This window comes from Megascapheus bottae, chromosome 30 (assembly GCF_031878675.1).
Source record: "Megascapheus bottae isolate mThoBot1 chromosome 30, mThoBot2.hap1, whole genome shotgun sequence".
NCBI lineage: Eukaryota > Metazoa > Chordata > Mammalia > Rodentia > Geomyidae > Megascapheus > Megascapheus bottae.
The window spans coordinates 12,768,921-12,785,207 of NC_143538.1; the positions used below are offsets into that span (position 1 = coordinate 12,768,921).

Below are 16,287 nucleotides of genomic sequence, written 5' to 3' on the forward strand. Positions count from 1 at the left end.
ACTGTGCTCTGTTTCCTCACCGTAGATTCACGTGCCTCTCATGCTGGTGAATGCAGCTGACGACCCATTGGTGCATGAAAGCCTTCTCACCATTCCCAAATCCCTTTCAGGTAAGTGCTCCTTCCTCCTCTGCTCTGACCACTCAGCAAATCGCCAGTTAATCCTGTCCCCATCTGTGTGGTTGGCCTCCCCCCTGGAGAGGCAGCTCATGACAGTGTTCTTATTCTGCCTTGTCTGCCTGGGGCTGGAGAGGACCTGGGCAGAACCTGTGGAATGTCCCTGTACAGAGGACAGAGCCTGGATCCAAGCCCAGAGGCTTTGAGCGAGTCCTGATATTTTGCAAAAGTATTGCCCCAAAGTTCTAGTTTCATTTAGAAATAGAACTGGACTACAGGAAATAACTTACACTTAAAACTTGTCCTGAGAAGCAAAATGGAAAGGCCAGTGCTGCGTCCTCTGGTATCAGCCTCTCCAGCTGCTTCGGGTGGAAATGGAGGCACTTGAAATGTCAGGGTGCACGGCTCATGGGGTGTCAGTGCGCTGCAGGCCAGTGCAGCCTCAGTCCACGCTGGTGACGAGGCAGAGGAGAAGGAATCTCACCCCCAGGACGCCAGTCCCAGCTCCATAGCCCACATCTGCAGTCCCTCATCTCTAGGCCACCTCCGCAAGCCCTATGTGTCCATCAGGCTGCCCACTCTGGATGCCTGTTCAGCACATGGCTGGCAGAGCCCAGGCAGCCCTCCTCACAGCTTAGCCTAAGCCAGGTCTCAATCTTGGAGATTAATGCCTGGTATGAAAAATCATCTCTTCACCAAATTCTCCTGTCTAGCACTTGAATGAGATAGGCCAGGGGTGCAAGGGTGGAAGCATGGCCTACCACCTGGAGCACAGCCACATCAATGCCCAGCAACTCCCCCCCCCACCCCAGCAATAGAGATCCTGATCAAATCAGTCTGGAGACAGCCAGAGTCAGGCCCGCTGGCTCAGCTGGCTCACGTCTGTGATCCTAGCTCCGCAGGAGGCAGAGACTGAGAGGGTTGAGGTTGGAGGTCAGCCTGGGCAAAAAGCTCGCAAGACCCTATCTCAGCAGAAAAAACTGGGCATCTGACCGGGAGCGTGGCCTAGTTGGTAGAGTGCCTGCCTAGCATGCATAAAGCCCTGGGTTCGACTCCTGAGTATCACATACACAAAAAAAGCTAGAAGTGGTGCTATGGCTCAAGTGGTAGAGTGCTAGCCTTGAGAAAGCCCAAGGACAGTGTCCAGGCTCTGGCCAAAAAAAAAAAAAAACTGGGCTCAGTGGCCTGCACCTGTCACCTGCTGCATGAGAAACAAATAGGAGGTTTGCAGTCCAGGCTGGCCTGGACATAAAAGTAAGACTCTATTTGAAAAATAGCAAAAACAGGGCTTGGGCCATAGCTCAAGCAGCAGAGCCTGAGGACCTGAGTTCAAGCCCAGTACCAACAAACAACAGCAAAAATCCCCAACCCTATCCCTAGGTAATTGAAATCTGCAGCCAAGTTTGAGACTTGATCAGAGTTCTAAGAATTTGTGAAGCTGGGGCCCATTCTACCTTCACACTGGTTGGTGCCCGCGTAGGTGGCCTTAGCAGGTCACCCCAGCAGCTCCCCTCCCCAGGGGCGTGAGGAGACCAAAGTAACTCGCCCCTCTCCCTGCAGAGAAGCGGGAGAACGTCTTGTTTGTGCTGACTCTGCATGGGGGCCACCTGGGCTTCTTCGAGGGGTCGGTGCTGTTTCCCGAGCCCCTGACGTGGATGGACAAGCTGGTGGTGGAGTACGCCGACGCCATATGCCACTGGGAGCGGAACAAGTCTCAGTGCTCCGACCCCGAGCAAGTGGAGGTGGAGCAGGAATGAGGCCCCTGGACTCTGTGTGTCCAGCCCTCTGAAGCCGCGCCCTCCCCACTGTCTCAGTGACCTGGATCGGACCTCACACCATCAGCCAGCAGGGCCACCCACCCGCACTCCTGGGTCAAGTTGGCCGCTCTCCCTGGGACTCCAGGTTATTTTTGTGCTTAGTTACTGGTGTCCCCATGGAGTTGTTAGCCATGGGGACAAGCCACCCGACGCTGCCTCCTATTGAATCTCAGCGTCTGACCACTTAGCCAGTTGCATCTAGTTTCACTATTAAAAATGTATCTGAGCTGCAGTTTTGCTTTGCCAGTAGGAAGGCTTCTCCCTGACCACGTGTCACCTTGTGATCACTGTGCGTGTCCCCATGTCCTTACATAGACCCGGACAGACGCCTACCAGCCCAGGCCAGTGCCCAAGGCACAGTCAGCTTGGGAGTCTGAGGACCTGAGCCTCCAAGGCTCAGAGTCATCTCTTCCCTGGCAAAGGAAAGGGCCAGGGGTGGAGCTCAGGGGTGGGGTTTTGCCAAGCAGGCTCCAGGCCCTGGGTTCCATCCCCAGCACTGCAAATGAAAAGACATTCCCGCCAGTTATCAGCCAAGCTTCCCCCTCGCCTTCTCTAAGCCGGTTTCTCAATGCTTGCTACTGCTGCAGAGGGTCACACGGGGCACTTTTTAAAAATTCGGCCTCCCAGGCCCCTCCCCTGGGAGCGGCTGATGGAGTGGCAGTGGGAGGAGTCTGGGGATTTTAATTTTTAACAAGTGCCCCAGGGGACTCTCATCCCCAGGCAGAGATGGGGGCACCGAGTTCTCTAGCACCTTCTTAGTCAGGAGCCTTCCAGGGCTCATTTTGCTGAACTCATAATCAAGTGTCTCTTCCTGCCCTCCCCACCCCCAGGTCCCTAGCTGGCCTTGTGGGATTAAGTGGTGACATTCTCTCATAGCCTTAGGTGGAAGTGGATGTGTGGGCTGAACCCTGGCGCTGCCTCTCTGTGATGAAACGGAAGGGGGGGCTCTGCCGGGGTGACCACCAGTTCTGAAGTTCAGTGACAGAGTGCTGAGGTTTGGGAGGGCACTTCGACAGTCCAGCCCAGGGGTAGCTCCCGGTCTAAGCATGTAGATGTCCTGTGTTTTTCTCACTTCTCCCCCATTCCATGTAAAGAGATTTGGGGGAGCTTTAAAGCACTCAGCTGTCATTTAAGTTTTTGAACCCAGGCCCCTCTACCTCTGGCTTCTTGATACCAAACAATTCAAAAGCTGGATCTGAGTTTAAAGAAAGATTATATCCAACCCACAGGGGTGGGAGTTTATTGCAAGCAGCTCTTTCATTGACTAGCTACTATTGTTTGTTGCCTATGGAGACAACTTAGTGACACCTTTGTCTAGTGAGGTGGACACGACCCTTGGCGGTTCCAGAGCTCCTGTCTACAGTCCTGAAGTTCTTGAGAATCTAGGAGCCCAGCGCTGTGAAAGCCAGCAGTTGCTACCTGGAACTGGACAGAACTGTGAGTGAAATCATCTGGACACTGTAAAAGATGTTTTCTCTGCTGTTCAGCTTGGGCTCCAGGAAAGACGGGACTATTATGTGCAGGTGGCTCAGTGGTGACTGAAGCCCCCGGAACGCCTGGTCGTGGCCACTGGTGGATGGACTTCCGGCACCGGCAGTGACTGTGACAGGGACCTCTGTAACCTGAGTCATTTTCCGACAATCACCAGGTCACCCTAAGTAACACCAGACACAGCCATTGGCCCTGAAGATTACGTTTCTGTGCTCTCAACTCTGCCATGGTCTCATTTCTCACATTCAACAGATTCCTGCATGTTGCTCCTCCCCCAACTTGTCATTTCTCCAACACATTTCTTTTTGTCTTCTTTTAGCACAAATTAGCACTTTATTACCCACCCCTCAATTTGGAAGCCAGTCCCTCTCTTGTGACTCTTTCCTCGCGCCAACCACAGCTATAACCCAGAAGATTCTGGCGTGTTTCCTGCACTTACCTTCATTCCTCCAGACTCTTTGTGAAAACAGATGAACCAAGCAATAATTTAATAGATTTGAATCCCCTTTCATCTGCCTGAGGCCACAGCCCCACCTCCTGACTGGAGTGGTCCAGAGGAGAGTCAGTCCCGCAGCCACACAGGCAGAGGTGACTGGGCCCTCCCCCTCTAGGGGTGTGGGCTTTGCTACCACCCCAAAAAGGGGAACACACCCCAGCTGAAATCTCTCGATGGGTGGCTGAGTGGCGCTCACATTTCATTTGGGTTCACAGGAGATGAACTGAGGCCCTTCATTCAGGCTTCAGACCCGAAGGCGTGGGAATGAGATGAGGCTGGGGCTGTCTTTCAGGCAGCGAACAAGGTCACAGAGCTCCAAGCTCTGATGGCCCCGTGACTGCTCTTCTGGCTACTGAGGTCCCATCTAGGTTAAAACAAGATTGAATTTCTAGAATGCTCAAAGATGCTGCTTTAAAATCAAAGAAACAACGTTAAAAAGCCAAGGGGGAGAGGCCCTTTTCCTGCCCCCTCCCCTCCCCCACCCCATCAATTTGGAGATGCCGATTCCAGTCACATTAGGACTATCTGACTCAAAAAGACCTGTCCTCTCCCGGATGCAGTGATGTGAGAACGAGGTTTGTGGGCCTGGAGGAGACCTGTGATGTTGGTGGGTTTGAGTAGTTTGCACCGAAGGCCCCGATGGGAAGCAGCGGTGACAGGCTGTGGCTTTGTGGTCTGTAAGCCCCGATGGCTTCCTCGACATGCTGTCCAGGAAGCCCGATGGCTTCTCTAGTCACATTAGATAAGTTCCTCCACCTCCTCTCAGCTCGTCTCTAAGACAATTGTATCTCTTTGTCTGGCTTTGGCTGACCCTGGCTTCCCAGCCACAACAGGTGGGAGCAGCTGAACCACAGCCCCAGGCTCATTCATCTCCAGGGTCCTCGGAGAGGGAGTTTGTGCATTCAGCTTTCCCTCATTAGAGCCCTGGACCCCATCCAAAGCCCCGTCTTTGGCTTCTTTCTCCAAGTCCGTCACTACAGTGTCCTTGTGTGGTCTCGTGACTGCAGCAGGTGCCACTGGGATGAAAGACAGATGCCATCTTGCCATGTTGCGGGTCAGAAAGTGCTTCCTGCTCAGCCTTTCGTTCCCAGACATCTTGACTGTGCTGAACTCTCTGGGTCACCCAGCTCGTCCTCGGCCTTGTGATCCGAATGAGAGCTGCCTTTGTGTCTGGGTGATTTGAGATGGGCTTTGGACTTCCAGGGAAGTCACGGATGTGCGCTCTTGTGTGTGTTCGCCAGCAAGCAGGTGTCAGAGGAATGAGAGGCCTTTCTGTTCCTGTGGCCTCGATCCTGATGTAGAGCTAAGGACCCCTGAACCACAGACACAGTGAAGGAAGTCTATGCAGACTGGAGAGCGAGAAGGAAAAAGCATTTCATCGCAGCATCCAGCCCAGCATCATCTGGAATGGTCGTCCTTGCCGCGAAGCCTTAACTTGCTTTGGAACCCCCCCCTGGCATTCCCCCAACATCCTGAATGAGGCTCAAAGCAAACCCATGGCCAGACCAGGAAATCCCACAGGTGACAGGAAGGGGCCTTGTCACATGACATCCCCACCTCCCCAGCCTCAACAATCTGAGAGACCCACAGCAGGCCTCATCTTTGGCCCCTCTATCATCTTGGCCTTACTTTTGTTCAAAGCCACGTTGCATTGCTCAGCTGCTTCCGAAAGCCATGAAAGCTGGCCTTCCCGTGGCATTTAGGGGCCAAGCAACCAAGGGTAAGTGGTCTGTTATCTGTCTAAGTAGAGGGAAGTGCCCCTCCCCCTTCAAAAGTTGGAATTACTGGCAGAGTGGACCAGATGCCACCTAGAGCAAAGGCTGTCTTCTCTCTCGGAGTTGCTGCCACCTGGGGTGGCAGTACCCCCTCCCCCCTCACAGCTCTGGGCAGTTGGACAGTAAACCCCACAGCCCTTCCCCAACTGGCACATGGGGGCAGCTGCCCCTGAGAAGTTCTAGCTTTTCCTCTAGCATGTGTTTTAACGACAGACAAGCTGGAGTTCATTTCCACATGGTGGATTAAGTCTGCCGTCCTGACACTCGTGAGGTCTTCCGCTCTTAACCGGATGCCTCGCCATCAGTGATGAAATCCGTAACGCAGCTTCTCTTCTTCCTGGTCCCCACTGGCCCAGAAACCCACTGCTGCCCTAGTTGAGGATGGTCCACCGCTGGCAGCTGGCCTCACTGACCCCCAGAACCATCATCTTGTTTCTAGCACCAACCATCTTTCCCCAGGCCATTTTGCAGTCAGGGAGGAGATCAGGAGTGAGGGTTTGTCTGCTTGTAATTTTTCTTTGGGGCGCTTTCTTTTGCTAAAGCACAACCCCCCCCCCTCAATTCCAGGCAGTCTGGGTCTGTCCACTGTGACGGTACCGTGCTACACCTGAGCTGCTTCCCCTGTGCCACTGCAGCTGCCTCAGTGCCACCAAGGGCCGAGGGATGCAGGGATGGAGGGAAGGATGGTCGGAGGGCTTGCATCACTCCTTTTCCTAGTGAGACCCCCATAGGTTGTCAAATCTGGGTGCAGATTGATTTTCGGAATGATTACTTTCACATTCCTGATTCTGGGTTTGGTTTGGTTTTGTCTTCTTGAGGTTTTCTGAAATCTCCAATGCGGCCCTGAAAATATACTGTATGGATGAGTTCACTTCTCAAGAGTCCCTGTGCAGCTGGGTCTTTGGGGTGGGAGTATTGCAAATGCAGGATCCTTCAGGGCAGAGGCATTCAAGATTTGCAACTAGCAATGCAATTTTTTCTAAACATGAGGATATTTACCTTTATTAAGAAATTGTACTAAACAATCGTGTCCTTGGTCGTTTTATGTTCTCATGTTACTTTTGATTCTACTTTAATTCTGTGTGATGGTGAAACAAAATAATTACAAACAAAAACTGTAATTTTCTTATCTTTGATTCAATGGGTTTTCTTTACTTAAAAAAAATAAAGACTAAAAACATAGCATAGCTGTGTGTGGTTTGTCTAGTGGGTTGTTTTCTTTTCTGGTGGTGCTGGGGTTTGAACTGAGGGGCTTGTACTTGCTAAGCTGGTGTCGACTACAACACCCCTATCCTTTCTTGCTTTTGTTACTTTTTTGAGTAGGGTTTGACTTGACCACAGTCCTCCTGTTTATGCTTTCCACATCACTGCACAACAGGATCACACCAGCAGGCCCTGCCAGCATGTGAAGTAGGGCCTCCCAACCTCGCCTCTCACTCTCAGCCTTCCAGGTAGCTGAGATTATAGGCACACATCACACCAGCTTTAAAAAAAAATGAAAAAGGTTTCATAAGAAGAACAAGGGCCGGGAGCATGGCCTAGTGGTAGAGTGCCTTCCTGATGTGCACAAAGACCGGGGTTTGATTCCTCAGTGCCACTTAGAAAAACTCACGTGGTGCTGTGGCTCAAGTGGTAGAGCTCTAGCCTTGAGGAAACCCCAGGATGGCACTCAGGCCCTCAGTTCAAGCCCCAGGACCGGTCCAGGGAAAAAAAAGGAATGACAAGAAGGCCTACACTGAACCATTGAGTCACTCAATATTTTCCAAGGTGCTTGTGTTGTAGGAGCAGTGGTTCTGGTTTGGCCAGCTTGGCTCCCACTCATAAACCACCACAGACTACAAACCAGGAGTCTCCCCGGGGTACGGCTGTGTGCCGGAGCATCTGTCTACCAGATGACATCTATCAGAGGATGGCAGAGACGGGCCTGGATGAGCAGGTCTCTGAGCCACCTCTGGGCTTGGAAGTACTGAGGGTTTGTGTCCATCACCAAGCTCTCCTTCCTTCTTGGTCTCTCCTGCACACGTCCTGCCTGCTGGCAGAGTTACTTCTGCACAGTCCTGGCCCCTATTTGCTCATTTTTTTTCTGGGGCACTGAGCCTGTGACCGCTGCCTTCTCACATGGACTGTCTGCACACTGGGACAGAGGAGTCTGGCTCCCTTGATCTCAACTTCATTTGATGTTCACCAGGATGGCTCTTTATTTTGTGTGTGTGTGTGTGTGTGTGTGTGTGTGTGTGTGAATCATGGACCTTAAACTCAATGCCTGGACATTGTCCCTGAACTCTTTGGCTCAAAGCTCGTGCTCTGCCACTTTGAACCCCAGCACCCGGTTTCTGGTAGTTAAATGAAGATAAGAATCTCACAGACTTTCCTTCCTGGGCCGGCTTTGAACCATGATCCTCAGATCTCAGCCTCCTAGCAGATTACACACACGAGCCACTGGCACCTTTTTGTGGCCTCTTCTTAACCTAAACTTCTCCATGTGTCCACACACAGGGCTTAATCAATTACATCTTAGCTACTTAAGGGACTTGAGAAGATTGATGCCTGGCCACATGTCAGGTCATGTACATTAGACTTTTAAGGCAAGGCTGGGTGTGTTGCTAGCCTTGCTGCCCACCTGTGATCTCTTGGGAGATATAGACAGGAGGATGATGGTCCTGGCTAGCCTGGGTAGAAAGACAAGACCCTGTGTGCTTTAAGAATAACTAGAGTCTAAAAGTACAGGGAAATGGAGCTGTGTGGCTCACGTGGTAGAGTGTAGCCTTCAGCATGAAAGCTCTAGAACAGCGTCGAGGCCCTGAGTTCAAGTCCAAGGATCAGCACACAGTACAAACACACATACACAGTACACACAGACTGGTGGGGGTGAGCAAGTCAGGTTTTAACATCCAAGGATGCCCTCCCTTCCCTGGCAAGGTCTGCCAGCTGGCTCTTCCTGCCCAGCCTGTCCCCAGTGGGGCAATGCCAGAACATGGCCAGCAGGGGGCGGTATAAGTCCACAGTCAGAACTGGCTGGGGTGGGCATCAAATGGCAGGCACCTGATTGAGGAGGGCAGGCCATTCCCACAGTGAAACTGCTCCCCACTTCCCCTCTGGGATTCTGAGAGCATATCCTCTCACCAAGATCACTGTGTTTGCCAAATCATGTCACGGTAGACCCTTCGCTATTTTCTTTTTATTGTATGCAGGTGGAGGGGCTTTTCTGGCCTCTTGTCCTGCTTTCACAGGCCCTGGGGAGTTCCAGAGGAAATTACCAACAGGCCTTGTGAGGGTCTTGAAATCCAGCCGCACACAAGGCAGTGTGTCCTACGGTTCTCCCCTGAAGTTCTCCCCTCCTCTGAGCCCCTCCCCCTGAAGCTTAGGTTTGAGGAAGCCAGGTCCTCTGGGGCCCAGCTTTCCCCAGCCTGGAGTCCAAGACAGCCATCGGGCAGGGCCAGGATGCTAACTACAGTTCCCACGCAGGACAGACGCATGCTCACAAGGCTGTGTTCTCATCTTGGACTCGGGGGCCAAACAGCTGCTCGGCAACCACCTTGCCGTCGTATTTGGGCAGTGTACCCCCAAAGTCAGCGGGCAGGATGGTCTCATCAATCTCCTGGAAGAAGCCTGAGAGGTCATCTCCATGGACAAAGACCTGCAGGGAAGCAAGGAGGACAGGTGAGCAGAATGTTCCCTGAGGACCGGGCGGGCAGGAGGGGAGAGGGGGACAGGAGCTCTCAGCCTGGTGCCCAGGCCCGGGCTCACTGGGCCTCACCCTCTGCAGCAGCTTGCTCTTCAAGAAGGGCCTCACCACGTTGTAGGTGGTGGTGAAGTACCAGGGCTGGTGGATGAAGTGGATGGCTTTGAACCGGGCTGGGAAGGAATCCTGTAGAGATGGGGAGAGATCACCATGACCTCAGCCTCTCCACCTGCCAGGGACGAGCGAGGCACAGGTGGCAAGGCCTCACCTGTAGCATGTCCACCATCTTCCTGAGATCCGAGGCCCGCAGCCCCGCAGCCTGCTGCATGGTAAAGCCTTTGAAGTTCTCCACGATGCAGAAGCCGTTGATTTGCGTCTCCTCATTCTCCAGCAGCTTCTCCAGGATGAAGCAATACGCCTGCAAGATCTAGGGCAGAAGAGATGGAGGGAGGGGTGTCAGATCCCACCTTCCGGGGTCAGGAAGGCTCAGGTCCCAGGGGACTGTTACTTATACATTCATTCCTTGAGGAATTTGCCACAGGCTTCCATGTCGGACATGCCCCCCCCTTCAGTGAGTACACACAAGATGACAACCCTGGAGGTTCCATCTGTAGGCAGAGTGTTTATCCCACCAGGGCCCTGCTGGAAGCAACCCAAGTGTGCCACAAAGGACTGGTAAAATCACGAAAGAAGGAAGTCTTGTGGCACTCAGCAATGGTTTAAAATGACCCAGAAGCCACTGATGGGCAGGAAAAGTGCATGGCGTTGTAAAGCAGGATCCCGTTTTATAAGAAAAATCCTGCTGGGGGGGGAGGGTAATGGGTACCAAGACATGTGAAAGGGTATCAATGTATGTGAATTAATGCACCTTCTATCTGGCAAACATCATGTAACCCTTTTACTAATTACAATAAAAAAAATAAAAATCCTGCTGTCTGTGTGTCTACCTGGGAGGGAGGACTGGAGGGGTGGTTCATTGGCCTAGCAAGCATGAGGCCCTGAATTCACATTCTAATATATCTATAGATATATGAAGAATATATATATATATATATATATATATATATATATATGAAGATGTCAGTGGTAAAAGTATCTGGGTATCAGAATTACGGATGATTTCAAATTTGTTAGTGATATGTGTATGTGTGTATGATAAGAAAGATTTTTTTCTTTTTCTTTTTGGCCAGTCCTGGGCTTGAGCTCAGGGCCTGAGCACTGTCCTTGGACTTTCTCAAGGCTAGAGCTCTACCACTTGAGCCTCAGCACCACTTCCGGCTTTTTTTTTCTATATATGTGGTACCAAGGAATCGAACCCGGGTCTTCATGCATGCTAGGCAAGCACTTTAACCACTAGGCCAAACTCCTGGCCAGATAAGAAAGATTTTTTTTTTACATATCTCCATCATAGAAACTTCAGGGCTTAATCAGGTATCCTCAGGAAGCTATACTAGCGCTTGCACCCATGGCCGCTCTCATGGCCTTAGCATTCCAGGCTAGTGCTTTGGCCCTTGAGCCACAGCTCAACTTCCGGCTTTTTGGTGGAAAGTCTCCTAGACTTTCCTTCTGAGCTGTCTTCACACTGTGATCTTCAGGTCTCCGCTTCCTGAGCCTGAGCCACTGGCACCCAGATGAAGATAGACATTGAGTAATTATTTCAAAGCAACTGAACAGCATTTCCTCAAAGCAAGCCTGATGCATCTTTTCTAACGGGAAAGTCTTTTTCAAGGCTGGATGACACATCCTAAGACAAACCCTCATTCTTCCCTTGGTGCAAACTCTTAGGGTTCAGGCAAGCAAGCTTGCACCCACATAAATGCAAAGGACACAGTCGTCTGGGAAGTAGAGTGGAACTTGTCTTTTCTAGAAGCTCCTGTTCTGCTGTCAGCCTGCAGTACTGGACAAGACCCCCCCTCAGCTCCCACCCCCATAGCTGCCAGCTCCTCCTGGCCCCGGGTGGAGACTATGGAGACACCATGTATTATCGCCCACCCGGCTGTGCTTACAAAGCAGAGCCCTTTCCAGCTGGCACAAGCCACGAATCTCTTCTCTGCCTGGAAAGGGCTTGGTGGCATGTGATGTCTGCTCTCGCCCCCTCCCCGCCCCCACTTCCCCCTGGCCTCCTGAGGCACCAGGAGTGAGTGTCTGAGAGGGAGAGAGTCAGATGGGGAGCCGGATGAGCCCCCCACACCTCGGACCTCATCAAAGGTGATTTCTTCAGAGTGCCAGTTCTCGATGTTGAAAAGCATCACCACCCGGCCATACTTGTCCCTGCTGGAGAGGACCCCAGGGTAGCCGGCCTCGATGGTACAGCGCACAGCCTCCAGAGACAGGCTGTCCAAGAGCTCCGGGTACTGCAGCCGGAAGTGCACGTAGCCTGGGAGAGGGAGAAGGAGTGCCTGCCAGGAGCTGACCCCCACCCCACCGGGCTGTGAGTCCCGGCTCCTTCCTGATTCCTCACCAGCTCTTATGTAGACATAGATCTGTGGGCCCATCTCGGCAAATTGTCCTGCAACCCTGTGAGATTCAAGGTGAGCTCTCATCCTAGACTGGTGACTGTGGCTTCCACGCCCCTTGCTGCGGGAACTGAGGTCAAGGCCAGCGAGTGGGGTGTGGGCAGTGTTGGGAAAGAGCCCTCCCCCACCCCAGCTGGGTGCTGGTGACTGAGCTGTCATCTTAGCTACTCAGGAGGCTAAGATCATTCTAGCCGCACCTCTGCTGTCCACCAGCTCCATCCCTGTCTCTCTCTTCCCCCCTCCAGCAGGTTCCCACGGGACCAGGCAGGAAGGGGGCTCTGTCCACGCCAGGTAGGGAGTGGACATCACCGTCCTGAAGCCCCCAGCGGCGTGCCCCCAGCCAGCCTCACCTCTGAGCAGCTCGTAGGCGCGGCCCACGTTAAACTTGCGAGCCCGGATGAAGCGCAGGAAGAAGGCGTCGTCCCTTCCCTGGACCCGGTCCGCCACTGCCTGGGCCACCTCCTCCCCGGAGGCCGCCTGCACCTGCACCAGCGCCCGCAGCGCCCGCACAGCCTCCTCCCGGGCCTCCTCCCGCTCATTCAGCTCATCCTTGGCCTGGGACGGGGGTCACAGGGGCTGGTGAGTAAAGAGCTCTGTACGTGGGGAGGCCTTGAGGCCTGGGGGCCGCCACTCCCCTGCTGTGACTCCAGATCCATGCTGCTGAAGTGGGAAGCCACCACCAACGGTATGTCTGCAGCAATAACTGCTGGTACCTGCTCTGCCTACCACGAGGTCTGCTGAGGGGTGTGTGTGTGTGTGTACGCATGCACGCTCACTGCTAGTGAAACTGGCCACTGTCCTCTTGCTTTATCTCTCGAGGCAGGTACTCTACCACTTGAGCCACCCTTCCACTGCCAGCTTCCTCTGGTAGGTAGCTGAAGATGACAGACTTTCTCCTCCCCCACTAGCTTCAAAGCACAATCCTCCGTCCTCCGCCTCCTGAGTAGCCAGGATTACAGCTGCCTGGCTGCATCGTGTTCTGTGGGTGTTTTGATTTTTACTACCCATCATGGGTCCGATTCCATTCTCGTTGGCTTTGCTGTTGTTGTCTGTCTGATCTCACTCTGTGGCCCCAGGCTGGCCTCTAATTCTCAGTCCTTTGGCACTGGCCTCTCAAGTGCTAAGATTATATACATAAGCCACCAGGCCTGGCATGGTTGGTATTCTTACTCCTGTCTCTCAGATGAGCGGATAGAGAGGGGCTCTGACCTAGCAGCCTCGCTGCCTTTGAGAGTCCTGCACTGCTCTCTGCATGGTGGCACGAGGGGGCCAGGAAAGTGGCAGAGGACCTTCTACTTTAGATGCCCAGAGATGCAGAGCCAAGAGCCCCGAGTCAGCTCAGCCACCCCACACGCTCCCCCTCCCCCACAGCCCCAAGTCAACTCTGCCAACCCCTACCGAGCACACTCGCCCTCTGGCCACCTCTGAGGGAGGCACAGAGAAAGCTATGTGCGCAAGGTCCCAAGGTGGGCCAGAAATAGGATGGGTTCTAGGACCTGCACGTCTCGCCTGTCCAGTGGGGACAGCAGATCTTGTTTACCAGCCCCTTCCCCCACCCCCACTTCCAGGGCCAAGATTCGTATCCAGGGCCCGATGCCAGCCACTTCCTAATTGGTGGTCCTGGTGTCTGGCTCTGGGGTGGCGCCCAGGTCCAGAGGCTCCAGCTATGGTCCTGGATGAAGCTGGCCTGGCCACTGCTGGTCTACACGGTGCTGCCATGCCCTGGTCTCCAGGACAGTTTCTACACTGGCTCAGTCCCTCAACGTCCAGTGTGACACGACAGCAGACCAGGCTCCATCTGCGGACACCCCTGTCCTCCACACCAATCCTGTGTTGCCTCCCTTCCCCCGTCCTTCCCCTCCCTTCCCCCTCCCCTCACCTTCTGCAAGGTGTGGCGGGGCAGCTGGCTGCACCTGCCAAAGACGGGGCCGTGGTCCTTGGTGGTGAGCTGCTGCAGCTGGGCCCGGAGTGTCTGTTCCTCCTCGGAGACCATGCGGAACGAGCCCACCTGAGCCGACAAGTGAGGCGTCCTCAGGCCCACTCCTCTGCGGCACCCAGGGCCCACAGAGATGTGAGAAGAGATGCTAGAGAAGCAGGGAAGGAGGGAGGAGGGGGGAGCCCCAGGGGATACTCACCCCCTCTGCCATCTTCCTCTGAGTCCTGGGGAAGAGCAGGGCCTGGTATTTCCCAGTGCACGAGCGGAGGAGGTCGCGATGCAAAAGTGAGCACTTATTATGCCCTCACTGAGCAAGCCCCTTGCTGAGTGCCTTCGCTGGGTTGTGCTGTATTTGTTTATTCATTCATTCATTTCCTGCCAGCACTGGGCTTGAACTCAGCATCTTGTGCCCTTGCTTGGCTCTTTCACTCAAGGCTGGGGCCCTACCACTTGAGCCACGGCTCCCAGGCAGCTCTGAAGGACCTAGTCCTTGGGCTTATGCTGGCAGAAGGGTACAGAACGGGTATTTCTGACCTAGACAGGAATAAACTAGAGCCCAACTACCTTCTCAGCTCCAGGATCTGCTGTAGGACAAAGTGGTCTGTCTGGTCCCGGAGATTGGCCAGGCAGCCTGGAATGTGGCTTCCCAGACCTCCTCCCCAGGCCCACCTCCTCATCCCTGTCCTGGGCTTCCAGGCCCAGACAGGGCCCCCTGAAACCCACTCACCTGCCAAGTCAGCCGCTCCTCCCTGGGGCCACCTGGTACCTGAACCACCAGAGCGCTGGGCTGCCTGTGGGGGGGAGCGGGGGGCAGGGCCTGGTCAGAAGGCCAGGATTAGTGGGTCACAAGAAATGTCTCACTGCACCCACAGTTTCCCATTAATCCAGGCTCCCAGGAGGCCGGGTGAAGCAGCATGGGGAGAGGGGGGAAGAGTCATCAAAGCCCTCCTTTGTGTCCTCCTGCTTAGCCGTGCACAAGCTGCTGGCCCGTGGGGCGGGGTCCTGGTATCCGACCTACTTCCCTGCCCTGGCTGTCCACATGCAGAGGGTAAAGGAGGCATCTCAGCGCCCATTCCCCCAGGTAGAGGGGTGAAGGGAGTTAAAAATGGAACTGCAGCTCTGGCACATCCGGGCCTGTGGCTCATTCTTCCGAGTGCCAGCAGCTCCTGCCTGTAACCCCAGCTGTTCAACAGGCTAAGATCAGAATATCTCAGGTGGAAGCTAGCTGAGGCAAGAATGTCTATGAGACTCTTATCTTCAATTAGCCGGAAGCCAGAAGTGGAGAGATGTGGCCCAAGCTGGTATAGCAACAGCTCTGAGTGCAAAAGCTAAGGGACAGCACTCAGGCCGTGAGTTCAAGCACCAGGACAGGCACAGTGGTAAGTGAGGGAATCCCCCTCGCCAGACAGCACTGTGAGGTTGTAGGGAGGCACAACAGAGCAGGTATACTAAAACACTCAAATACTTAGGATAGACCGTCAGTCATAGGTACTGAAGATGTGCAAAAATCCTGCAAGTTCATTTTACATCCTTCTTTGGCTTTGAAGCTCCTTTGTTCTTTTTCACTATTTTCCTCTCCTTTCCGTTACCTTCCCTTTCCCTACATTCTTGTATTTTTCTCTTGTCATTATTATTGTATTTATTTATTTAGTGTCAGTGCTGGGGTTTGAACGCAGGACTTGGTATTTGCTTGGCTTGCTTGCTTGGCCGGTGCACCAGCACTTGAGCCATGCCATCAGCCTGGCTTTTTGCTAGGTATCTTGGAGACAGAGTTCCTTATACTTTTCTTCCTGGTCTGGCTTCAAATCTTGATCCCCAGATGGAAGCCTCCAGAATTAAGCAGTTTCAACCAACATTTCTAGAGTAGTTGCTGTGTGGCAGACCCCTCGGGGTCTTGGCGCATGCAGGGCAAGCTCTCCACCACTAGGCCAGGCCCTGGCCGAGACAGGGTGCCTTTGGCTCGCCCTTTGCAGACATTTGAGGACGGGGCGGCGCTGTCCTCCCCACCTGGACTAGAGGAGCACCTCCAAGGGCCTGCTCTCATCGCGGTCCTGCACGTACGTATTTATTTGTGGACGTGTATTTGTTTACTTGTTTGCTTCCGGTAAGGCCCGGTGGTCTTTCCTGCTGGGGCCCCCGGGATGGTCTCCCTCTGGCGCAGGCGCGGCGGCGCCCCGGGGACCCGCGGGGGCGGGGGTGCCCGCGCGTGGGGGTCGCAGACACGGCAGCCTGGCCGCGGACGCGGGGGCAGGGTGGGCCTCGCGGGACCGGCGCCTTCCGGATGCCTCCAGTGCCCGGCCTCGCGGGGATCCGCCGCGGACGCGCGCCCCCTCCCTCCGCCCGCGAGGGGGGACGTCCCCCCCTTCCTCTCGGCTGTCCTGGTACGTTCCACGCTCGCCCCGCCCCCGCGGGCGGAAGTGCGCCTCGGGGGGGCGGGACTTGTTGCCCGGGGTAGCGG

At 54.3% G+C, this 16,287-nt stretch overlaps 2 protein-coding genes across 2 annotated transcripts in view; one reads left to right on the forward strand and one right to left on the reverse strand.

The window, feature by feature from the left end:
- Positions 1-4,706, forward strand: part of Abhd2 (abhydrolase domain containing 2, acylglycerol lipase) — a 46,189-nt gene extending 41,483 nt beyond the window's left edge. The window contains exons 10-11 of the mRNA XM_090321709.1: positions 26-110; positions 1,677-4,706. Of these exons, the coding sequence (XP_090177835.1) occupies positions 26-110; positions 1,677-1,873 (282 nt within the window). The 3' untranslated portion in view covers positions 1,874-4,706. The remainder of the gene's footprint in view (positions 1-25; positions 111-1,676) is intronic.
- A 4,155-nt stretch (positions 4,707-8,861) lies between these two features.
- Rlbp1 (retinaldehyde binding protein 1) lies at positions 8,862-14,700 on the reverse strand. Its single transcript, XM_090321367.1, has 8 exons — positions 14,557-14,700; positions 14,029-14,070; positions 13,773-13,901; positions 12,244-12,448; positions 11,576-11,754; positions 9,646-9,804; positions 9,453-9,563; positions 8,862-9,332 (listed from the first exon to the last, which is right to left on the reverse strand). Exons 2-8 carry the CDS (start codon positions 14,038-14,040, stop codon positions 9,174-9,176), a joined length of 954 nt encoding a protein of 317 aa, XP_090177493.1. The 5' UTR covers positions 14,041-14,070; positions 14,557-14,700; the 3' UTR covers positions 8,862-9,173.
- Positions 14,701-16,287: the final 1,587 nt, after the last annotated feature.

Coding starts and splice junctions, on each gene's coding strand:
- Rlbp1 (XM_090321367.1), bottom strand. Junction 11,755..12,243: donor CGCCTACGAGCTGCTCAGAG/GTGAGGCTGGCT, acceptor TCCCTCTCCCAG/GCTACGTGCACTTCCGGCTG. Junction 9,805..11,575: donor AAGAAATCACCTTTGATGAG/GTCCGAGGTGTG, acceptor CTTCTGCCCTAG/ATCTTGCAGGCGTATTGCTT.